The sequence below is a fragment of the Oryctolagus cuniculus genome, chromosome 21, assembly GCF_964237555.1.
Source record: "Oryctolagus cuniculus chromosome 21, mOryCun1.1, whole genome shotgun sequence".
Taxonomy (NCBI): domain Eukaryota; kingdom Metazoa; phylum Chordata; class Mammalia; order Lagomorpha; family Leporidae; genus Oryctolagus; species Oryctolagus cuniculus.
In genome coordinates this window covers 29,477,123-29,501,235 of record NC_091452.1, presented here as the reverse complement: position 1 = coordinate 29,501,235, position 24,113 = coordinate 29,477,123, and the positions used below count along the sequence as shown (strand labels likewise).

The 24,113-nt window shown below is 53.7% G+C and overlaps 1 protein-coding gene across 3 annotated transcripts in view; it reads left to right on the top strand.

Moving 5' to 3' along the window:
* PI4KA (phosphatidylinositol 4-kinase alpha) overlaps nucleotides 1–24,113 on the top strand; it is a 144,196-nt gene that overhangs the window by 111,821 nt on the left and 8,262 nt on the right. The window contains exons 30-44 of one of the 3 annotated variants that reach the window (XM_051826727.2): nucleotides 453–545; nucleotides 1,070–1,226; nucleotides 1,486–1,613; nucleotides 10,197–10,355; nucleotides 10,529–10,680; nucleotides 13,138–13,245; nucleotides 13,844–13,971; nucleotides 15,138–15,257; nucleotides 15,419–15,498; nucleotides 15,613–15,806; nucleotides 16,966–17,056; nucleotides 17,352–17,519; nucleotides 18,220–18,273; nucleotides 20,161–20,281; nucleotides 22,329–22,458. In XM_051826727.2, coding sequence (XP_051682687.2) covers nucleotides 453–545; nucleotides 1,070–1,226; nucleotides 1,486–1,613; nucleotides 10,197–10,355; nucleotides 10,529–10,680; nucleotides 13,138–13,245; nucleotides 13,844–13,971; nucleotides 15,138–15,257; nucleotides 15,419–15,498; nucleotides 15,613–15,806; nucleotides 16,966–17,056; nucleotides 17,352–17,519; nucleotides 18,220–18,273; nucleotides 20,161–20,281; nucleotides 22,329–22,458 — 1,883 coding nt within the window. Of the gene's footprint in view, nucleotides 1–452; nucleotides 546–1,069; nucleotides 1,227–1,485; nucleotides 1,614–10,196; nucleotides 10,356–10,528; nucleotides 10,681–13,137; nucleotides 13,246–13,843; nucleotides 13,972–15,137; nucleotides 15,258–15,418; nucleotides 15,499–15,612; nucleotides 15,807–16,965; nucleotides 17,057–17,351; nucleotides 17,520–18,219; nucleotides 18,274–20,160; nucleotides 20,282–22,328; nucleotides 22,459–24,113 lie in introns of those variants that run through there. The other 2 variants (XM_051826729.2, XM_051826728.2) reach the window with 2 other exon arrangements.

Here is a 24,113-nt window from a genome sequence, read left to right as displayed (position 1 = left end):
GATCCAAAGCCAGGAGCCAGGTACTTCTCCTGGTCTCCCATGGGGTGCAGGGCCCAAGTACTTGGGCCATCCTCCACTGCACTCCCTGGCCACAGCAGAGAGCTGGCCTGGAAGAGGGGCAACCGGGACAGAATCTGGTGCCCAGACCGGCACTAAAACCCGGTGTGCTGGTGCCGCAGGCGGAGGATTAGCCTAGTGAGCCGCAGCGCCAATCTTTCTCTGCCTTTTAAATAAGTAATATTTTTTAAGAAAAACAGTTTGCCCCTGGTACATTATCAGACAGCAGTATGTTCTACAGTACTTCATTGTATTAAATTACCTGGCCTGGGAATTTTTAATAACCCTACAAATTTGAAATTAACTTCTGAATTGGACTTAAATTTAGCCATGGTAAACCTAAGAAAATGGCCAAGTTGTGGCAGTCTAAAATAACTTGCTCTTTTTGTCTGTAGGCCACTCAGCTAACAGAGCGCCCAGCCTGCGTGAAGAAAGATTACTCCAACTTCATGGCATCCCTGAATTTGCGCAACCGCTACGCAGGCGAGGTACTTCTCCAGCCCTTGTATCCAAGGCCCTTCAAAATATCCTCTTGTTCTGGTGCCACTGGGTTCCTTCCCAGTGGAAAATGATGGCAGGGTCTCTGTGATATGGAATTCACCAATTGCTGGAGGGTTTCAAGGGCACAGGGCCTATCTGGTGCATTTAGGACAGCTTACCACCTCCACAGTAGGTGACTGTATGTACCCACACAGCAGCCACCACTGAGAACTCTGTTCTTTGGGCTCTTGTTGGAAGTGGTAACGAATGTTTGCTGAACACATGCTTTATCCTGGACTGCACTGAGTACAAAGATGGTCCGACATGCATTTCTAGAAGAGAGATTCTTTGAGAAAGAAGCTGTGAGCATTGGTAGAACCAGTGAAACGAGCCTGCACTCTGCATGCGTGGGCTGCACACTGGGACAGCAGGTACCCTCTGGGCCTGCCAAGAGTGTGGTCAGGTCACGGCCGGGCCCTCACCCACGTGCCTGGCGTACGTGTGGGGCTGCTGACAAGCGTGCTTCTTGCAGGTGTACGGAATGATCCGTTTCTCGGGTGCCACAGGCCAGAGGTCCGACCTGAACAAGATGCTGGTACAGGATCTGAATTCGGCTCTGGAGCTCAGCAGCCCGCAGCACTACACGCAGGCCATGTTCAAGCTGACCGCCATGCTCATCAGCTGCAAAGGTAACACACAGCACGGACCGTGAAGGCTGGGTCGTTTCCAGATGAATGTTTGTCCTAACAGTGGAGTCCTGGAGCAGGAAAGGGCCGGAGTTGGCTCCTCCCCGACTCGCCCCAGGTAGAGACCCCTGTGGAATCTCTCAGAAAGTAAAGGAAAGGTCCTCATGGGCCCAGGCCAGGGCTCTTTGTTTTTGACCCAGGGAAGCCCTATTTGGGTGCAGCCAGGGCTGGAGACCTCCGAGCAGTGTGTGTTTGCTTCCAGATTGTGACCCACAGCTCCTGCATCATCTGTGTTGGGGCCCCCTGCGCATGTTCAACGAGCACGGCATGGAGACTGCCCTGGCCTGCTGGGAGTGGCTGTTGGCCGGCAAGAATGGAGTGGAAGTGCCGGTAGGACACTGACCAAGGGTCAGCTCCGGGCTAGGGCGGGGTCACCTCGCTCCACCGCCAGACCCCAGGCAAACCCCTCACCTTCTCACACCTGTCTCCCTCTAGTCTGCGTTATGAATGCCTGACCGTCCTGGGAGTAGACACAGTCTGTTAAAAGCATCCTAGTGGGGCCTACAGGCAGATATTTTTCAATCTCTCGGTAGGGGGAGCCATTTCTCTGCTTAAATCGGAGGACCCAGCGGTTTGAACATTGTTGAATTCAGGTTTGGTTGGGAGCAGCTGATTGTCATCAAGGTTGTTTTTCTTGACCTTCCAACTTTGGGATGAGCTGCCTTTCTCTGAGTCAGTTCTGAGCCTTCTCCCGCCTGGGGCCTGCAGGGAAGGCTGTTATGTAGGTGTGCTGATTGTAAAATGTTGGAGGATTTTTTAATCTTTGTATTTGCATAATGAGATCTCTTGTGGATGGGACCCAGATACAAGCCCAGATTTCATTTGTTTCATATGCGCCTTATACACATGGCCTGGAGGTAATTTTCTGCAGTATTTTTAGTGCACCTCAAGTTTTGATGCAATTTGTCACATGAGGTGAAGGGTGTAATTTTCCACTGTTTCTTAAGATCGGTTGAGAGAAGTGTCTGAAGAGGGTGTTTTATTTTTCTTGTTCTCTCAGAGAAATGATGACTTTGAAAGGCAGAATTAGAAAGTTCCAGGCAGGTAGTAATGTTATTCATTGTAATATCTCACATTTGCCTCTGTGTGGGTTTGTGTCAGTCACACCATTCAGAATTGTGGGGCAACATTTGAGTCCAGTGGGCTTCTAACTTCATTAGGGAGGGGCTGGAAGAAGGCGACAGGGACCTGGCTCCCCCAGTGGTTCCTGAACCCTCTTTCTCTGTGGGGCTAAGGTGAGCGTGGCTTGTCAGCATGATTGGCTCTCTGACAAGTGAGCAGCCTGCAGGGTTGACCCAGAGCAGCGTTACATAGAATCCTAATCTGTATGGTGACAGTCACAGTGAAATCACCTGACCCTGGGAGTGACCGGTAAATGCCGACTGCTGCTGTTAGGATAGTTGGCATTGTTGCCAGAGAGATTCTGCATTCAGCCCTGGGTCACTGTACACAGCCCATGCTGTTTGTGCAGCCTCATCTCCCCCCAGCCTGCGTGTCTCCTGCTGCGTGGATTGTGCCTGATAATGTTTTTTTTTTTTTTTTTTTTTTTTTTTTTGTTCTAAAAGTCAGAGGTCTTTCCAGGAAATCAAGAAGTGGATTTTTTTTAAGCCTTATAAGTTTATCCAAATATTTGCTGTTTCTTACTCTTTAAGTCTTCCTATATACACAGGGTTTTTCATGTGTGTTTTCGTGTGTTTGTTTTTTAAGCATTTCCCCTAGGTCTGCTAGAAATAAACTCTCACCTTTCGTTTTTGATGCGTGTAGATATTTCTCCTAGATCTAGGTGACAGTTTGTGTTACTGCTTTTGGCGTGTCATGTTTTCTGCTGCCTGTTGCCTTGCATTGTTTCTAGGGAGAAGTCAACAGTCCTTACTGTTTTTCTTCTGGCTAGTTTCAGGATGAATCTCCTTATCTGTGGCTTTTAGTAGTTTGACTATGCTGTGCCCCAAGGTGTGGTTTCCTGTGTATTTATGCTGTTGGGATTCATTATGTAAATGGAGAGATTTAGCTGTTTCATCGGACTTGGAACGTTTTTAAGGCAGTATCTCTTTAACTATATTTTTACACCCTTCTCTTCTCCTTTTGAGATTCCGTACACACATGTTGGTGACTTGAGGTCGGTTGTCCTTCAGGTCACAGACGTTCTCTTGCGTCTCTCATCCCTCTCCCCTGCCTATTGCGTTTAGCTTCCCTTCAGGCCTGTGTACCAGTTTTTTTCTGCCTTGTTCATTCTGCTATAAAATTTTCTTAATGTGTTCTTTATTTCAGATTCAATTCTGAGATACAGGATTTCTATTTATTTTTTTTAAGATTTTATTTGTTTTTTGAGAGAGTTACAGAGAGAGACAGAAACAAAGGTCTTCCATCCACTGATCCACTCCCCAAATGGCCACAATGGCTAGAGCTGGCCAATCCAAAGCCAGGAGCCAGGAGCTTCTTCCAGGTCTCCCACTTGGGTGCAGGAGCCCAAGCACTTGGGCCATCTTCCACTGCTTTCCCAGGCCATAGCAGAGAGCTGGATTGGAAGAGGAGCAGCCAGGACTCGAACCGGTGCCCATGTGGGATACCACTGGTGCAGGCGGAAGGCTTTTCACCTACTATGCCACAGCACTGGGCCCCTTTATTTAGTTATTTATTTACTTTTACAGTTTGTATTTTCTGCTCAAATTATTGCTCTTCTCATCCACTCTTTCTATTGTTATTGATAAACCTTTGAACATACTTAAAACAATTATTTTTTAATATTTATTTATTTTTTACTTGAGAGTCAGAGTTACACAGAAAGAGGAGAGGCAGAGAGAGAGAGAGAGAGAGAGGTCTTCCATCTGCTGCTTCACTCCCCAATTGGCCGCAACAGCCGGAACTACGCCGATCTGAAGCCAGGAGCCAGGAGCCTCCTTTGGGCCTCCCACGAGGGTGCAGGGCCCTAAGGACTTGGGCCATCTTCCAGTGCTTTCCCAGGCCGCAGCAGAGAGCTGGATCAGAAGTAGAGCAGCTGGGGCTAGAACCCGGTGCCCATATGGGATGCTGGCGCTTCAGGCCAGGGCATTAACCCGCTGTACCACAGCGCCAGCCCCTATAACAATTATTTTTTAAGTCCTTATCTGGTGTGTTAGTTGTAGTGTCTGTGTCATCTTTGGATCAATCTCTATTCATTTGTTCCTTTGCTATTTCAGAGTTTCTGATTGTATCCTGGACACTGTGCAGCTGGCCCTTGGCATTCTTGGGACTGGTTCAAATCCATTATAGAAAATGGCATAATATTTGCATGGAAGCTACACACACACTCCCCTGTACTTTATATCAGCTGTAGATTTTAGTACCTAATGCAGTGCAAATACTGTGTAAGAGGTAATACTACTGTATTGTTTAGGAAATGACCAGAAGAAAAAAAGTCTGTACATGTTCAGTGCAGATGCCAACTTTTTTCCCAAAATATTTTTTTTAAGATTTATTTATTTATCAGAGAGGCAGAGGCAGAGAGAGAAAGGTCTTCCATCCGCTGGTTCATTCCCCAGATAGCCACAATGGCTGGAGCTCAGCTGATCTGAAGCCAGGAGCCAGCAGCTTCTTCTGGGTCTCCTATGCAGGTACAGGGACCCAAGGACTTGGGCCATCTTCTACTGCTTTCCCAGGCCACAGCAGAGAGCTTAATTGGAAGTGGAGCAGCCAATACTTGAACCAGCACCCACATGGGAAGCCGGCACTGCAGGCAGCGGCTTCAACTGCTATGCCACAGCGCCGGCCCCTTTCCCAGATATTTTTGCCCCACTGTTGTTTGGCTCCAGGATATGTAACCTGTGTGTGTGCAGGGCCGGCTGTGCGTAGAAATCCTGCCTGCTGAAGAGTTCTGCTAATTCTGTTTCTCTAGGGTCTAATCTGGCTGCCCTTGGGATAGGGGTGGGGAAGGGCTAGTCTTGGCAGTAAGGGAAGGGTCTTTCTGCTTCTCATCCCACCTTCACTTATTTTCTTTTTATTTCCAACAAAATTGAGAGAGGAGTCAGTGCAAGTAATTTTTTTTTTTTTTTTGAAAGACAGATTGACCGAGATTGTCCATCTGCTACTTCACTTCCCAAATAGCCACAATAGTCAGGGCTGAACCAGGTGGAAACCAGGAGCCAGGAACTCCATCCATGTCTCCCATGTGGGCGGCAGGGGCCCAAGTATTTGGCCCATTATCTGCTGCCTTCTCAGGTGTATTAGCATGAAATTGTACTGGAAGCAGAACAGCCAGAATTCAAACCATTGCCCTGATACGAGATGCCAGTGTTGCAGGCAGCAGCTTCAGCAGTTGTATCATAGCGCTGATCCCAGAGAGGTTTTTTGTGTGCCAAGAAAATGACTGTTTCAGGCTGGCGCCGCGGCTCACTAGGCTAATCCTCCACCTGTGGCGCCGGCACACCGGGTTCTAGTCCCAGTTGGGGCGCCGGATTCTGTCCCGGTTGCCCCTCTTCCAGGCCAGCTCTCTGCTGTGGCCCGGGAGTGCAGTGGAGGATGGCCCAGGTGCTTGGGCCCTGCACCCCATGGGAGACCAGGAGAAGCACCTGGCTCCTGCCGGATCAGCGGTGCACCGGCCACAGCACGCCGGCTGCGGTGGCCATTGGAGGGTGAACTAACGGCAAAAGGAAGACCTTTCTCCCTGTCTCTCTCTCTTTCTCACTGTCCACTCTGCCTGTCAAAAAAAGAAAAAAGAAAAGAAAAGAAAATTACTGTTGCAGTCGGGCTCTTTTGACTGCAGTCTGTGCTGCCTGCCCCTGCCATCACCAATAGCTTGGCTGGGGTCGTTGGATCCCTCAGCCTTGGCTGGCCTTCTCCACCCACCTGTCTCTGCTTTGACCTCAGCAATGCCCTAGGAGGGCTTTTAACTTTATTGCTTTGACTTTGCATTGTTGCGTATTCTATTCTGATTTTTTTGTTGTTGTTTTGTTTTTTGGAGTTGTTTTTTTTTTTTTTTTTAGTTTTTTTTTCCCATTGTGTAACTATATATGCCCTGATGGAGAAGTTAGAAGATAAAAGCACAATGAGAAGGACAGAAATCATCCATGGGACCAGCTGTGGCACAACAGGTTAAGCTGCCACATCCTGACTGCACCACTGTCCAGCTTGCTGCTAATGCACCTGCAAGGCAGCAGGTAATGGGCCAAGTGCTTGGGCCCCTGCCGCCCACAGAGGAGACCAGGATGGAGTTCCAGCCCTAGATGTTGCAAGCACTTGGGAAGTGAACCATCGGTTAGAAAATCTCTCATCCTCTCTGTCCCTCTGCCTTTCAAGTAAATAAATCTTTTCCCAAAACTCTGTAACCCTGACTTCAGAGGTGATTGCTGGCGGTGGCATCTTGAGGCCCTTTCTTCCATTCACAAGGGACAAAGAGCAGGCGCGTGTGTGAGGACAGTGTGATCCTGACATCTGCTCAAGGTTGTGGCGCCTGGATTCCCCTAAGAGAAGAAAGAGCTGGGGTCCTTTGTACAGCGTGCAAGTCTCTGACCTGGTAACTTGTTCCTGCCACACGCTGGCCTGAGCCGAGTCCTAGCTGACAGTTTCTCTCACCCTTCTTGGTGATCCTCAGGTAGCACCGGTTCTGGAGTGTCTGACCCACCCCCACCCCCACCCCTGAGGACTTTTCCAGGCCTCAATCCAGTGCTCTTGCTTCAGGGACTTGGCTTTTGGAACCAGAATCCCTTCTAGTTCACCAGAATTCTTCCTGTGGTGTTTGGTTGTCATACTGGTGACTGGGTGATTATTTGATAGGGCCAGGGACATCTGACCTTTTGTCAAGCAAGTCATAGCTGCACAGCACAAGGGTGCATTGTCCACCTGGAGCCTGCCAGTCCTACCAGCACCTGTAGTGAGCAAAGCACCACCCGCCTGCACCCTGTCTGTCTTGGGGGACCCTCCACTTCTCAGGAAGGGACCAGGATAGGCCTCCTCTTGGACTTTGACAGGGCAGGAAGGTGCCAGCCCTCACATCGTGTCTGAGGCTTCGGGTGCCCCTGACCTCTGATCTCACCATCTGGTCTTCAAATACAGGTGGCTCAGAAGAGCCCCTAAGGATCCCTGGTGGCAAGGAGGGTGAGCCCAGACCTCACCCACAGGCCCCAGGCAGTAGGAGGACAGGTTAGCCCAGGGCCAGCTACTCACAGCCCCTGCAGTGTTTTGGGTTGCAGGTCCACCCCCCTCCCCAGCCTTTGTGAATGCATCTCAGGGTCAGGTGGGACTAGCAGCATGTGTGGTCTTGCCAGGGTCATCACCTCCAGGCCAAGTGTGTTCCTCCAACTGCCTGCCCCACAACTCCATGGAGTTAGCTGATCTGCACCTCAACCAGACAGGCCCAGAGTCAGCCCTCGATGCCACCTCTACTGGCCCTGGTCCCCACTGCAGGAAGTTGCAGCATCACCCTTCCTCCGCTCAGACCAAGTCCTTTCAGCCAGCTCTGACCCCCTCCCCCTTTTCACATTTCCCCACTAACCCTTGGCCTTATCTTTTACCTTTAACATAGATCTAGAACCTAATTTCCCAGCATCCCAAACACTGTCCCTCAAGCAGCTGGTTTCCCTGCTTCTACCCCTCTCAGCCTTCTCCACATGCAGTCAGAGCCAGCAGTAAGACGTAGGCCCAGTCAGGTCCCTTCTGTCCCACCTCCATCAATGCCCCTAACACCCACTTACTCAGATGCACAGTGGCCTGCCACAAATACGTGCTCGCTCCTCCTCCGAAGCCACCCTGGGATCCTGAGTTTCAGCCCTGCCTTCCAGAACACAGGCCGTGTCTGCTGTCCCCGCTCCTCCGAGGGCACACGCCTCCCTCTTGCATCTCCTCTGGGGTTGGTGTCCTTTTTCGTGGCCACCCAGTCCACATCTCCCACACACACTCCTGTTTGCTGTACTCTTCAGCTTTGCAACTGTTAGCTCCAAGTTACTACACCTGAAATACTTAGGCTGCTTATGGAGAAATTGTTTCTAGTTCTTAGTTCAGGATCAGGGGACCATAGTCTGGTGTCTGATGAGGGTCTGATGAGTGTGAGCAGACACAGGAAGGACCCTTGTCCTCATGTCCAGCTATCTCTGTCTAAAGCCATGGTGATCCAACTGCTGGCTCCATCTCAGCAGCTTAATCCAGTCTAATCCAGTCTCCCTGATCACTTCCTGAAGTCTGCAGCTTCAGATACCACAATTGGATTAATTCTCCACCCTTAATCCGTTAACCATGGATTTAAGACTTTGGGTCCCAAGCCTCTCACACGTGGGCCTTTGGGGGCACCCAAACTAATACTCAGATTAAAGCAGCATTGTCAGTGTCCCATGTCCATCGTTTATTTCTTCTTGTCCGTGGCCCTCACCATAGACCATGTGGATTTTTGTTTTGTTCGTGGCTCCAGCTCTGTTCCCGGACCCCAGAAAGTCCCAACACCAAGGCAGCCATTAGGACATGGCTGTCAGTCTAATGAGTGGGAATGTGGCTTTCACTTGGGTCCTTTACCCCATCAGTTAGGGTCTCCTTCTTCCCTCCACTTCTGTTCCTCTGTCATACCACGACTTAACATGTGGCTGTGGGAGACAAGAAGGAGTTTCTCCTCTGTGTCACAGGCTGCTCACAGGGAAGTGCAGACTGAGTGGCCCATGGGTATCCTGGGCCCTTGAGCAGTTCTGCCATCCTTTGCCCGTGTGCTCTTTGTCCTCATCTTCATGGCCTCTAGAAGGTTCTGAGCCCCAGACAGGAAGGATACCTGCTATATGCTCTGACCTTCAGAAGCACACCTGGCTTTCCTGGGGCTCACCCACTTCACTCCCGCCTTGCTCAGTAGTGCCACTGAGCACCTGTGGCCACCCCACCCGGCAGTAAGCCTGGGGGACAGTGTGTGGGACTGGCCACTTGGTTACCCTGAGCCACATCAAGAAGAAAGGGGGATAGTGGCAGAGGGAGCCAGAGCTTTTGCTCCTCCCACCTGGCCCTATTGCCACTCTGCTCAGGGGTTGGAGCCCCAAGTAGCCAGCTGGCATCATTTGGGCCAACAAAGGGATGAAAGCTTGCTGGCCCAGCCCCAGATGCTGCCTCCTGGTCTTCTGTGTGAAACACCTGTAACTCAGGTTCCCACCTGGGAGCCATAGCACAGGTACTCCCTCCCACACCCACATCCCTTCTAGGCCACCACTTGGCTCTGCCTGGGCATCCCGTCCCTTCACCCAGAAGAGGGCCAGGCTGAGTGTGGCTGGGCAGGGGAGCAGCCCAGCCGTAGTGGCTTTAGGCCTCCCCGACTCCCTTGCGCATCCCCAGTTCTGACTGGGGAATGAAGGCCTTGTGTGAGGTGGAGGAAAGGAACTGGGCTCTGAAGCCAGACTCGGGTCCTGCCTTGTCAGCTCGGAGGCCCCGAGCCGGCGGTCTTACCTTGCAACCACAAGTGGCCCTCAGGATTATTGGAGAGATTTTACAGGGGTGGGGGACATCCAGCCTGCAGACCATAAAGCTCCCAAGAAATCACTGGCCTCACCCTGCCAAGGCAACCACGGGCGGGACTCAAAATTCAGTAAATCTTTACAGGCTAAATTATAAGTTGATAATTTAGTATGGCCCTGGAGTGATGTTAGTAACGTCTAAATGGCCCTTGGCAGTAAAAAGCGTTCCCAGGTTGAGGGCCCATGTGGTATCTGGCATGTCACAGGTGTGCTGCCACTCCCCACTCAGCCCTGCCAGGCTCCACAGACTGGGACACAGCATGTGGGCTGGAAGCTCAGCCCCAAACACTGACGTGGAAGACTGTGGGGTGGGGGTTGGAGTGATCTTTATTTTTCCTTCCTACTTTCCTTGGTTTCTGGGTTTCACTCCAGGAATACACATTCTTTTTTCTGTAATTAAAAGAGAAACGGTGGCCCCATTTTTGTGCTCCTCAGAGGAGTTGACGTATCCCTTTGCTCACAGTTCATGCGGGAGATGGCTGGGGCCTGGCATATGACCGTGGAGCAGAAGTTCGGCCTGTTCTCTGCTGAGATAAAGGAGGCAGATCCCCTGGCAGCCTCGGAAACCAGCCAGCCAAGACCCTGTCCTCCGGAAGTGACCCCCCACTACATCTGGATCGATGTACGTAACCACCTCCCCCACTCCAAGCCTGACCTGGGGGGGTGCCTTCTCACCCCCTCCACAGCCCCACCCTGTTCACCACTGCCGTCACCTCGGAGCCCAGGTCCCCTGCTAGGCTGCCCCGGGCCTGCGCCGGCCCAGCCTCACACCGTGGTGTTTGCCTTCTCACTCAGTTCCTGGTGCAGCGGTTTGAGATTGCCAAGTACTGCAGCTCTGACCAGGTGGAGATCTTCTCCAGCCTGCTGCAGCGCTCGCTGTCCCTGAACATCGGCGGGGCCAAGGGCAGCATGAACCGGCACGTGGCAGCCATCGGACCACGCTTCAAGTGAGGGCTCTCTTCTTGGGGTTTCTGGGGTCCCAGGAGGAGTTGGGGTGGATCGCATACGGTGTGGGTCTTTGGCGTGTGTTGTCTCGCTTCTGTAGGGTGTGGCATGGGACTTGGCGCCATCCCTAGGTGATGGGGAGAAGCTTGTCGAAAGCGTCCTTCCTAATCTTACAAAGCCATGAACTTGCTCAAGTTGGCTAAAGTATCCCCACCCCCACTCCTACAGTCAGGTCCTACTTGTGAGGACTGCAACACCCAGTCGCCGCAGCCTAGGTGCAGTGGGGGCCCTCACTGCCACCATCTGCTCTATCTGCCCCTCCCCTGAGTGCCCAGCTCACATCCCCTCAAAACACAGGCCACCCACTGGGCTGTACTTCTCAAGAAAGCCATAGGCAAGGGCCAGTTTCTCCTTCCTCCTCATCTCTCATCTGTCTTGAGCTATATTCTTTTACTTTTTTTAAGATTTTATTTATTTGAAAGGTAGAGTTACAGATAGTGAGAGGGAGAGACAGAGAGAAAGGTCTTCCTTCCACTGATTCTCTCCCCAAATGGCCACTACGGCCGGCGCTGCACTGATCCGAAGTCAGGAGTCAGGTTATTCTTCCTGGTCTCCCACACAGGTGCAGAGGCCCAAGCACTTGGGCCATCTTCTACTGCTTTCCCAGGGCACAGCAGAGAGCTGGATTGGAAGAGGAGCAGCCGGGACTAGAACCGGTGTCCATATGGGATGCTGGCGCTGCAGGTGGAGGATTAACCTGCACTATGGTGCTGGCCCCTTGAGCTATATTCTTATAAAATGAGAATGGGTTACTGAAAAACAGTCCTCAGCCATCGCAGCAATGGACAGTTGTCACAGAGACGGACAGCACTCCCTGTGGGTCTCCGTGCCTATGCAGTGCGGTTGCAGTGCTGTTGATGTACACAGGGGTGTTGCCGCACCCTCAGCTGGCCTTCCTGCCTCCCTCTGCATCCTCCAGGATGGCCCCGGTCCTCAGGTGTGCCTGGTGTAGACACTTGGTTTTCCACTGGCCCTGGTCCTCAGGTGTGCCCGGTGTGGGCACTTGGTTTTCCACTGGCCCCGGTCCTCAGGTGTGCCCGGTGTGGGCACTTGGTTTTCCACTGGCCCTGGTCCTCGGGTGTGCCCCGTGTAGGCACTTGGTTTTCCACTGGCCCCGGTCCTCAGGTGTGCCCGGTGTAGGCACTTGGTTTTCCAGGCAGAATGTCTGACCTCGTGTCTGCGGCCTCAGTTCCTCCTCACCAGTCTCCTTGGACTAGCCAGCTGCCCAGCAGTGACCGCCCCCTTGCCCCTCACAACACCTGACCCTGGCAGGCCCCTGTGGCTTGCATACAGCAGTGCAGGTGCTGCTCTGGCTGGCTGGGATGGCTCCCTTGGAGGGTGGCCTCATCAGAACCGTCCCTTCTCCTGCAATACACCTGGGGACGGCCCGAAGGTCCACGATGCCCCAGCACTGGCTACCCCTGAGCCTTGGCTCCCATAGCCACCTGCCTCTGGACCTGGGCACCCTGTTTCTGCCTAGCAAGACACTGATGCTCAGGGCCCATCTCACTGCCAGCCCTTCCTGACCTCACTCGGTAGCTGGAGCCTATGCCCCAGAGTCCTCTTCTGTAAGATTCAGCGTGGCTTTTCACTCTGCAGAATCTGCTCAGGAAGACCCCTGATCTCCCGACCCAGCCCCAGATTATAAACTCACTGCCCACAGGAATGGTGCCTCCCCCACAGTCCCTAATACCTCGTTGTGTGGGACCTGGCTCAACAGAAACCAGGTGCTTGAATTTTTTTTCTTTCTACCTTGAATCAGATGGTCTACCTTTGTGGGGGCCTGCAGATAGTTTATGAGACTGAAGTCTGTGGCCCAGGCAGGCAGATTACCACACCAGTTACACAGTTTTCTCCAACAAAAGTGAAGGTTAAAAAAAAATTTTCCTGTTGTGGCACAGCAGGATAAGCTCTGCTTTTGACCCTGGCATCCTGTATCAGCAGAGTGCCAGCTCAGGTAAGTCCCAGCTACTCCGCTTCTGAGCCAGCTTCCCCCAAATGCGCTGGAAAGGCAGCCGACGGTAGCACAAGCTCTTGAGTCCCTGCTGCTGACGAGTGAGGTCAGGATGGGGCTCCTGACTCCTGGCCTCACCTGGCCTAGCCCTAACTGTTGCAGCCATTTGGGGATTGAACCAGCAGGCAGAAGATACCCTCCCACTCACCCCCCCCCCAAAAAAAAAAAACTGTCATTCTGTCTTTCAAAAACTTAAACAAACAAGCAAACAAAAACAAACCTGTGACCAGTAATCAGCTGGCTGATGTCCCAGTCCAGGCTCTTCCGTCCAGATGTGTGCCCTGGACCCAGGGGCCACATGGTCTGCGTGGGAGGCCAGGACCCTCACAGCTCAGCTCCGTGCAGGGTTCCCACTGACCTGGCCCTGCTTGCCGCTCTCTCCCAGGCTGCTGACCCTGGGGCTGTCGCTGCTGCATGCCGACGTGGTTCCGAATGCCACCATCCGCAATGTGCTTCGTGAGAAGATCTACTCCACTGCCTTTGACTACTTCAGGTACTTCACAGGGTCCGGGACAGCCCAGTGCCCCGGAGGTCACCCACAGAAGCCACAGTTTGCCTGCTGTATGATTGCCAACCTCCGATGTACATAGCTTCAGCCCTTGTGGTGTGTGTGTCCGTGTGTGTGCGTGCGTGCCCTGTGGATACGCTTGTGTGTATGCATGTGCTTCGAGCTAACTTCCTGAGAGATGCGTGCAGATTTCCTCTCCGTTCAGTTGATTTAAGAGATTAAGTGCATGCCATTTGTGTTTCCTGTCAATGTGAATAGTTAGCACGTGAGGAATTGTAAATATGCAGTGCCCGGGGCTGTGCAGGTGCTGCTTGGTTGTCTGTAGACAGCTTGGTTGTCTTAGTCTGCTCAAGCACATCATCAGCGGAGAGCTCTGGGAGTCTCTGAGGGTAGTGCTGGGGTGGGCATGAGAGGACTCCAGAACCTTCCCGTGGAGTCTGTGACATCCCTGGTGCTGGTGACCAGCTCCGTGCTAACCTCTTGTTGTCAAGAGACCACTATGTTACCTCTCCCTGCTTTATGGGACTGGCTTCCGGCCCTGACCCCAGGCGCTCAGCTCTTGTCCTCTTGTGGTTGTTTGAAGTTGTCCCCCAAAGTTTCCTACTCAAGGAGAAAAGCGGCTGCGAGAAGACATCAGCATAATGATTAAGTTTTGGACCGCCATGTTCTCAGATAAGAAGTACTTGACCGCCAGCCAGCTCGTCCCCCCAGGTAACCATTGCTCTTAGTAGTGCACCCGCTCACAGGGGTGGGGACAGGTGGGACGGGTGTGCCGTGGACAGCCATGGAGGAGCCAGTGCCCAAGCCAAGGAGTGTGGCAAGCACAGGAGGCCTCAGACACCCCTCTCGCCGCGGCTTCTCTTCTCCACGTGCCAGCTCAGCTCCCAGCTCCCGCTGAGCCAGTGCTGGGCTCAGGCCAGTGTGCCCAGATGACTTAAGACCAGGGCCTTGCCACCTGGTAGGAGGGAGACAGACAGGTACTTGCCATATGAGAGAACCTTGGGAACATCCATCACGGATAGGCACTTGGTCTAGCCGGAGTTGGGGAGTCAGAGACGGTTTTCTGGAAGCAGTGACATCTGAGCTGAGTCTGGAAGGATGAACAGGAGCTAGCAGTGTGCACAGGGACAAAGAGCCCTGCGTGAGGGCGTGCTCCTGGAGACACACTGAAGCGTAAGCCAGCAGCCCACCTCCAAAGGAAACTTCGTCCTAGTTTCTCTGGGCCCATGGCTGATTGCAGACCATGGATTGAGAGATGAGATGGGTTTCTCTAGCCAGACCCACAGCTGACACCCCGACTGCAAGAAAGAAAAGAAAAAGCAGACACAATGATTCATTGATTTATATATTTTCATTTTTTTAATCAGAAAGGCAGAGAGAGAGACAGTTCTTCCATTGCTGGCTCACTCCCCAAGTGCCTCCAACAGCCACGGCTGAGCCAAGCCAAAGCTGGGAGCCAGGAACTTAATCCAGGTCCCATGTGGGTGGCAGGCACCCAAGTACCTGAGCCGTCACCACCTGCTGGCTTGCAGAGTGCGCATTAGCAGGAAGCTGGAATCAAAAACAGACCCAGGACTTGAACCGAGGCACTCTGACAAGCAGCAGCTGAACGCTGCACCAAATGCCTGCTTGATTCTACTCGAAAGGCTGGCTGGAACCTAGTGAATCCTAGAAAGCTGTCCACCTAGAATGATTGAGATGAACAGCTTCTCGCCATCAGGAGTGTTTGTCCTGCAAGGCCCGCCTCCGCCAACTCCCGTGCTGCAGAACGCGCCTGGGCTGCCGCTGGCCTTTTCCCTGGCGCAAGTGCACACTGCTCTTGTGCTGCCTGTCCTTGAGCCGGCTCATCCCAGAATCGACGCTGTGTTTGCCCACAGATAACCAGGACACCCGGAGCAACCTGGACATAACTGTGGGCTCCCGGCAACAAGCCACGCAAGGCTGGATCAACACCTACCCCCTGTCCAGCGGCATGTCGACCATCTCCAAGAAGTCAGGTCGGTGGGAGGTTCACTCCTACATCCGCCACCTCCTGGCAACCTGATGGACATGCGCTGCAGTGGCAGAACAGAGCGCTGAACGACAGCTCCCACTTGGTTCTAGGAGCAGAGGGTGGGCGGGGGCTCCCGGGACCACTCCTGCGCTCTTTCCTGCCTAGGCATGTCTAAGAAAACCAACCGGGGCTCCCAGCTGCACAAATACTACATGAAGCGCAGGACGCTGCTGCTCTCCCTGCTGGTAAGGCCCTTAGGCATGGCCGCTGCCCCCATGGCCAGACACGGTACACTGGGGCGGGAGTGGCGTGTGCAGGCCTGCAGAAGGCGCTCAGGGCATGGTGTATGGTCTCCCCAGGCCACCGAGATTGAGCGTCTCATCACATGGTACAATCCACTGTCGGCCCCGGAGCTGGAGCTGGACCAGGCCGGAGAGAACAGCGTGGCCAACTGGAGGTCCAAGTACATCAGCCTGAGCGAGAAGCAGTGGAAGGACAATGTGAACCTCGCCTGGAGCATTTCTCCTTACCTGGCCGTGCAGCTGCCAGCCAGGTGGGCCCCCGGGCCAAGGGCCTGGCCGAACGTCCGGCGTGGGGCGCTTGCCTGCCGGGTCACGAGTGCGGGGGAGGTGATGGGGCCCCCACCGAGGACGGCCAGGAAGCTGTGTGGCAGCCAGTTCTTGCCCAGGACATTCAGGCCATCTTTATGTTGAAGGGCCACACGGCAGCCTTGCGGTCTCGTGAGACTGTTAACCTGGGGGCCCAGCACTTTGGAGCCTGAGGAGGCAAATCAGGGAGAACCCAGTGCCGAGATCTGATTCATGGAGGAGAGGGCTGGCCAGGAGCTGTTGTTCTCGGGATGTAGGCCGCAGAGGTGGGCTCCCGGAGGGCTTGGGTTTGCTCCTGGATGTCACATTTGAGCAGCACTCTCCTGGGAACCCTCCCGGGGCAGCCCTTAAAGGGACCAAACAGGCCGATGAAAAGAGAAGGGCTGCAGAGACTGCCATGGAGCAGGCCCTCCAGGCAGCCGCAGCTCCTCTGGCAAACAGATGTTGCTTCACTGTGAGCCCAGAGCTGCCTTCTTACTGCTTCCTCCCCCCGGTCCTGAGCTGATCACAGGGCAGGACCAGACCAGTTGTCCTGCATGTTTCAAGCATAATGTTGTTAGCCTGGGGTGGTAGCATCGTGAAAACATGCCCGCCCTGTCACCGGGGACTGACTTGCGGCCACTCCCATGCATGGGCTGTGGGGGGCAAGGGCAGGGCATGCGGTACAGGAAAGGAGTGGGTGTTCTAAATGCAGGGACTGCACACTGGCAGTTCCTGCTCAAGAAAAGATCTGGCTCATACTTCTATTATTTTTATTATTACTTTTTTAAATTTGTTTTTATTATTATTTATTTGGGCCATCTTCTGCTATCCTGGGCCATAGCAGAGAGCTGGACAGGAAGTGGAGCAGCCGGCTCTCGAACCGGTGCCCATATGGGATGCTGGCACTTCAGGCCAGGGCGTTAACCCACTGCGCCACAGCGCCGCCCCTGGCTCATCCTTTTTCAGCCCTAGCATTGAGGTTTACCAATACGTTCATAGCATGGAACGTTTACTTGTCATTCGAGATCAGCCAGAATCTCTCCAGGTCAGCTTCACCCTCCAGCTTCCCTCCTGCCATGGTGGCTGGGAGGCCTCCCCACCCACACCCTATGTGTGTCATAGGTTTAAGAACACGGAAGCCATCGGGAACGAAGTGACCCGTCTGGTTCGGTTGGACCCAGGAGCTGTTAGCGATGTCCCTGAAGCTATCAAGGTAACATAACCCATGTCCTGGGGGCCTAGGTTTAACTTGCACAAAAACAGAAGCACCAGGAAACAAGAAAATAAAACAATGTGACCTCACTGGTATGAATGATTTCTCTTAATGATGTGTTTTCCACTCCTAGTATGTGGCACTTGTGTTTGCAATAGGAAAAATGGAATGTATTCATTCTGATTGTGGTTACGCTGTTACATGTAACATGTAACTACCAGCAGTTACAAGCACCTTTATAAACATCACCTGTTGTGGCCATTCCCCTGAGCCACCTGTTTCCTGCTCTCCCCAGTTCCTCGTCACCTGGCACACCATCGACGCCGATGCTCCTGAGCTCAGCCACGTGCTGTGTTGGGCACCCACGGACCCGCCCACAGGCCTCTCCTACTTCTCCAGCATGTACCCCCCACACCCTCTCACAGCGCAGTATGGGGTGAAAGTCCTGCGGTCCTTCCCCCCGGTGAGCCTGGGGCTCTTCCAGAGCCAGCCTGGGGTGGGCCCCTCTGGGAGTGCTTGAGTGGATGGAGGAAGGGGTTCAGGGCTTTGTGGCCAACCTGGAAGGCACTGCACTGAACACCAGTCCAACCTAGAATGCGTCATCATTCCCCAGTTTTGTTCGTGTAGATGTAGAGGACGGATGTCAGTCTAGTTCAGATGTTAGCGTTTTGTTTTTCAGCTTTACTCAGGTGTTTTAGAAATAAAGTTTACTTGAGTTGGGCTTCAGAGGCCTTGCATGGGTCGGTCGTAAGCATACTCCCCCTTGGTAACCACCCGTGCCTCTTTACCTTGCCAGTGAATGTTCACAGGAATCCTGTAGGACAGCTCTGATGACGGGCGGGGGTGTCTATAGAATGTTCTAGAGCCTGACTCACTGCAGGGCCAGCACTGGATGCCCTACCCTTGGGTTGGTTTCCCAGAGGCAGTGTTCTCATTGTAGGCACAGGAGCCTGCCTTCGGTTATCTCACCAGCAAGGGTTTGAAGCCATGGGTCGTTTTCTTGCTGCCCCCGGCCCTCCCTAGTTCTCAGCCCTGCTGTGGGGCTCCCAGGAGAGCAGCAACCTGAGGGCAGAGCTGAAGCAGGGATGGGGCTCAGTGCCCCTCGTGTGTGTCGTCTGTGTTGCTCCTAACCTCAGAGGTCATGGTCGACTCTTCCTCTGCAGGACGCCATCTTGTTCTACATCCCCCAGATCGTGCAGGCCCTCAGGTATGACAAGGTAGGCTGGACGGATACAAACTCCTCCCCACCCCAGGGTTGTGCGCACTCCTGCCCCCACACCCAGCCTGTCTCCACCCGTTCAGGCTCTGCAGCACCTCCCTCAGATCTCTGAGTGCTGCACCCATGGCTGCCCCTCAGTCACCAGTAGCCCTGACGGGAGAGCCAGACTCACTGCCGCCTTGTCCTGAGGCCCAGGCGTGCTCTGCAGAGTGGGTGGGCTCTGGGATTGTTGTCAGCTTCTTCCTCTGGGCGGCAGCCTGGGCTCCTCCGGATGAGGTCTCTGTAGGTCACCTGAAATCCAAGTCCAGCCCTCTGGATGTGGCGAAGAGGAGCCCATGAGATGATGTGGGTGTTAGTGTGCACTGGGCAGTGCAAGCAATAGACCTACTCTTCTCTTTTGTCTTGTATTTACTTACGTATTTATTTATTTTATTCATTTGAAAGGCAGAGTTAGAGGGAGAGACAGAGAGCAAGCTTCTGTCTGCCGGTTAACTCCCTAGATGATCACAACAGCCAGAGCTGGGCCAGGCTGAAGCCAGGAGCTAGGAGCTTCTTCCAGGTCTCCCATGTGGGTGGCAGGGGCCCAAGTATTTGGGACTTGAGCTGTCTTCCACTGCTTTCTCAGGCCATTAGTAGGGAGCTGGATGGGAAGTAGAACAGCCAGGATTTGAACCGATGCTCATATACATGCTGGCGTCCCTCGTGGTGGCTTTCTCTGCCACACCACAATGCCAGCCCCTTATTTTCATGTAAATCTAGAGATTGGAAGTCCAAGACAGGAGTGACTGCAGGGCTGGCTTCTCCCAGGGCCTCTCCTGGGCTTGTCCTGGCCGCCTTCTGTGTCCTCACATGGTCCTTACCTCCCTTCTTAAGGACACTAGTCAGACTGGATGGGCCCTCTCCTCCGTCCCCTGGCTTCAGCAGGAATTTGGGGGACACTGTTTGGCCCGTAGTGGTGGACCTGTCCTTTACATGCTCCTGACACACCACAGAAAATACCATGGTGGGGACCCCCCCAGGCCCAAGGCCATGCCCCCAGGGCAGCGCCTCACTCCAAGCCCACCCACCTCCTGGTGCGTGAGCCCTGGAGTCAGTTTGCTTCTCAGTGTTAAACATGAACAACATCAGCCGCTTCCAGCCTGTTTTTCTCCCTCCCTGTTTTTATTAGCCTTATGGTTTATACATCCCTAAATAAGCAAAAAAAGTGTATTTGAAAGCACTGCAGGTTGAACATTTATGGTTTATCTTGAGGTCCATGTATGAGTTAGGATTGGGAAACCCATAGCAGCAAGGCATCTGAAGTCTTGCCTGTGTGATAACCTGCACCCCCACCTACCAGGTAAGGAACCTGGGCCAAGGAATCCACCAGAGGGTGGCTTCAGACTGTGGCAGGGGTGGGGTGAGGCGAGGCCTCTCCTACAGGCGTCTTCCCATTAAACTGGAGTTACCCCAGTGAGTGGCAGAGAAGGCAGAAAAGGGCCAGAGAGGAAGAGGGAGGAAGGTGTCCAGGGCGGTGACTGTAGGTCTGCCTTGTGAAGCATTGTCTCTGTGTTAGCTTTCTGGAACCTGCCCATCATTTTGCTTCATTATTCTAAACAACCAGCTTACAAATGAGCTTTTGATACCTGGCCCATTCATTTCTCATATCTGACAATCTCAAAAATTGGTTTGCACATCATGGTTCCTAATTGGAGGAGACAGATGCCAACTGCAGCCCATATTGCAGACCCCAGCCAGCCACCAGCCCCTGCCTCACCCTGGCCCTGGAGAGCATACCCACATGGACTGTGTGGCTTCACTGGCTGGGTCTGCCAGAGTGAGCAGTCGGCGCCTCTCCTGGTGGGGGGCCCATGCTTGGGGTGACAGTGGCCGTGCTCTCCTGCAGATGGGCTACGTGCGCGAGTATATCCTATGGGCAGCATCCAAATCCCAGCTGCTGGCACACCAGTTTATCTGGAACATGAAGACTAACATCTACCTCGACGAAGAAGGGCACCAAAAAGACCGTGAGTGTTTCCTGCTCCCCTCAGGTCTCCCTCCCCTTCTTGGCACCACCAGCGGCTGCCCAGAGCTTTGGACAGTTTGCAGCGTGCGTGCTGTCCCAGCCTGCGGACCCTCTACTTCCCATCCTTTGGCAAGGTGCTTCTCGCTTCTCCCTGTCTCAACACATGGGGGAGCAGCCCCCCTCCCGTGCTTCCACCCCGCAGTGTCCAAGTGAGAGCTTCCCGCTGGGAGCTGCGGCTGCCTGTGACGATAGACACCCCGCCCAGGGTAGCAGGTCTCAGACCCTCCTAAAAGCTGCTGAGACCCTCAAAGAACTGTAGTTTATGTGGCCATCAGCTGTCAGTGCCGATCAGAATTAGAAATTAAAATTAGAAATTAAAACAGCTTAAAAAGTAAGCCATTCATTACATGTTACCATAAGTAACACCTTTTTCTAGAAAGTAAGCTTTCTAGGTCAGCGCCGCGCCGCAGCTCACTAGGCTAATCCTCCACCTGTGGTGCTGGCACCCCAGGGTCTAGTCCTGGTCGGGGCGCCGGATTCTGTCCCGGTTGCTCCTCTTCCAGGCCAGCTCTCTGCTGTGGTCCGGGAGTGCAGTGGAGGATGGCCCAGGTCCTTGGGCCCTGCACCCGCATGGGATCAGCGCGGTGTGCCGACCACAGTGCACCAGCCGCAGCGGCCATTGAGGGGTGAACCATCGGAAAAAAGGGAGAGCTTTCTCCCCCCCCCCACTCTGCCTGTCCAAAAAAAAAAAAAAAAAAAAAGTAAGCTTTATCCCAAAAAACTCAAATATGAGCGAGAAGAATGGCACTTATTTACATTTTCACAAATTTCGTTTCTGGGGCCGGCGCCATGGCTCACTTGGTTAATCCTCTGCCTGCAGCACTGGCATCCCATATGGGCGCCGGGTTCTAGTTCCAGTTGCTTCTCTTCCAGTCCAGCTCTCTGCTGTGGCCCGGGAAGGCAGTGGAGGATGGCCCAGGTGCTTAGGCCCTGCACCTGCATGGGAGACCAGGAGGAAGTACCTGGCTCCTGGCTTTGGATCAGTGTAGCTCTGGCCGTAGCGGCTATTTGGGGGGGTGAACCAACAGAAGGAAGACCTTTTTCTCTCTCTCTCTCAACTGTCTGTAATTCTGTCAAATAAACAAAAAAAAAGAAAAAAAGAATTTCGTTTCTGGCCTCATCGAAGATGGCTGGACTCTGGCTGCCTCGTCTTTCCGCTCTGTGTTTCTTCCATACATTGTTTCAGCAGAAGCAAATGTAGAAAAGTCAGCCTTGTATGGGTTTGCCACTGGGGGTGTGTGTGTGCATTTTCATCGTTTTGTCAGCTCATTGGCTCTGCACATCAGGTTTGGCAAGTGTAAGTCTTAGGCTTACTCACAAAGTGGCTTTTCATGCTTTGATCCCTTCAGTCCCTGGTCCCCCTCACTAACCTCAGGAGGGCTTGTGTATAAAAGAACACGGGGGTTACCCAAGTGTTGATGTATTCGTTGTGCAGCATTGCTAACTAACACCCACAAGTCACCAGGAAGCTGTTGAGTTCCTGGCAGAAGATAAGAGTTTTCGAAAATCCTAGAAGCTGTTCTCCTTTAAGTGGCAGACTCTTTTTTTTTTTTTTTAATCACTTCCAAGAAAACGTTGCCAGAGAGGTTAGTTCAGCTGGAAAGCAAGGCAAATGCTAGAAGCTTCTCGGGACAGCGCTGCTCAGGCACCCCAGGGGCGCTGGTCCTCTTCCTGTTTGATCACACAGAACGTGAAGAGCCAGGTTCGGGGTGAGCCTTCAGAATGCTCAGCATGTTACGCTGCTTCCCCGAGGACATCGGCAAGGGCACCGGCGGCGCTCTTGCTGCAATACAGAGCTCTGCTCAGGCGCCGGCTGCCTCTCCCAGCAGCCTCGCCCCGTCAGAGAGAAGGGCAGCGGCACTGGGGGTGGCCCCACGCCGAGTCTGCAGGGCACACTGAGCCGCTGGTCCGGGTGCCGGGACTCCTGGCTGGGTTTTCTCGGGAGCCACCTGCAGCACCCACAGGGCTCAGCTCTGTCTCTTCGGCAGCTGACATCGGCGACCTCCTGGAGCAGCTAGTGGAAGAGATCACAGGCTCCCTGTCGGGTCCAGCCAAGGATTTCTACCAGCGGGAGTTTGATTTCTTTAACAAGATCACCAACGTGTCGGCCATCATCAAGTAAGTGGCGGTGCCTCAGAAGCCATCTTTGGGATGTCTCCTCCCAACCCCTGCTGCTCATTGGCATTGCCCTGGGGGGCTTCACAAAATACCCAGGGCCAGGGGCCAGTTCTGTGGTGCAGTGGGTTAGGCCCCCACCTGCAGCGCCAGCATCCCACAGAGGTGCTGGTTTGAGTCCCAGCTGCTCCACTTCCAATCCAGCTCCCTACTGATGAGCCTGGAAAAGCAGCAGAGGATGGCCCAAGTGCTCGGGGCCCTGTACCCACACGGGAGACCAGGAGGAGGCTCCTGGCTCCTGGCTTGGGCCTGGCTCAGCCCTGGCCATTGCTGCCATTTGGGGAGTGAACCAGTGGATGAAAGCGTTCTCTCTCTCCTCTTCCCTCTCTGTAGCTCTGCCTTTGAAATAAATTAGGGAGGGGGAAAAAAAAACCAGGTCCAGACTCAGGCCAGCCCCACCAGATAAATGGGAGTGACTGGCGGTAACCATGACCGCCGCTGACTCCGGCGCAGCCTGGGAGGAGGCACCACGCTGGAGGATTCCAGGCAGCGTGCACTGCTAACTTCAGAAAACAGGTCTTAGCTACCTTCCACACACTGTACCCAGCTTGAGGCCACTCTGTTCTCTCCAAGCTCCAAAGGGCCCTACGTAGAGTCCAGAAAACTAGATGGTGCAGCTCTCGTCATCCCTTTTCTGGGCCCTGGCTCTTATGGATCCAACATCATCCATGAGCCCAGGCAGGAAACACTGGGCACTGCTCTTGGCAGCCTCCTGGCCTGGGCTGTCTCCAGCGCCCAAGTGGCTCTTACCCTGGTTACCACGAGGCCTGCCCATATCTCCCGAGACTTCTCCCTGGGCTGGGCGCTGAGAGGGCAGCGATGCTGGGCCGGTGAGGGTGGGCGGGGATGGCACTCCTGGGCCGCCTCACACAACAGGCACTTGCCCAGGTTACACCTCTCATCCTCATCTGAAGGCACGCAGCCCACGGGGCTGCCCAGGGCCCTGCGGCAGGTCAGTAACGGGGCCAGTGTCTCAGCCTGAGGCTGCCCGGCCCCGCCCAGAGCAGTTCGCTCACACTTCACACGAGTAGGGCTGGAGACAGCCAGAAGATGGCTCCACCTTCTCTGCTCAGGCTGTCTGGGCTTCTGGATGAGGAGTACCGGCCAGGGACCTGAGGGCCTGAGCCGGAGAGGACTGCTGCCAGTGGTGTCCTGGCGGGAGCGGGCCTGGCAGGGCCTTCCAGGGTAGCTGGGGTAGGGTGTGGCACAGTGGCTGGCATGCCGTTGGAGACACCCACACCTCACATGGAGCGTCTGGTTCAGGTGCCTGCTCTTGGGCATTTCGGGAGGCAGCAGCTGATGGCTCAAATCCTTGAGCCCCTGCCATCCATCTGGGAGACCCGGATCTAGTTCCCAACTCTGGGCTTCAGCCTGGCCCCGCCATGGCTGTTGCAGGCATTTGGAGTGAACCAGTAAATGGAAGATCTGTATTTTTCTCTTCTCTCTCCCTCTCCATTTCCCTTTCTTTACTTCCCTCCTACCCTCCTCAAATAAAATGAAAATAGATGAAGACGGCAGTCCAGACAGGAGCAGGCTCTGGGCTGTGGCTGTGCCACAGAGGCCAATTCTTTTTTTTTAAGATGTATTTATTTTTTTAC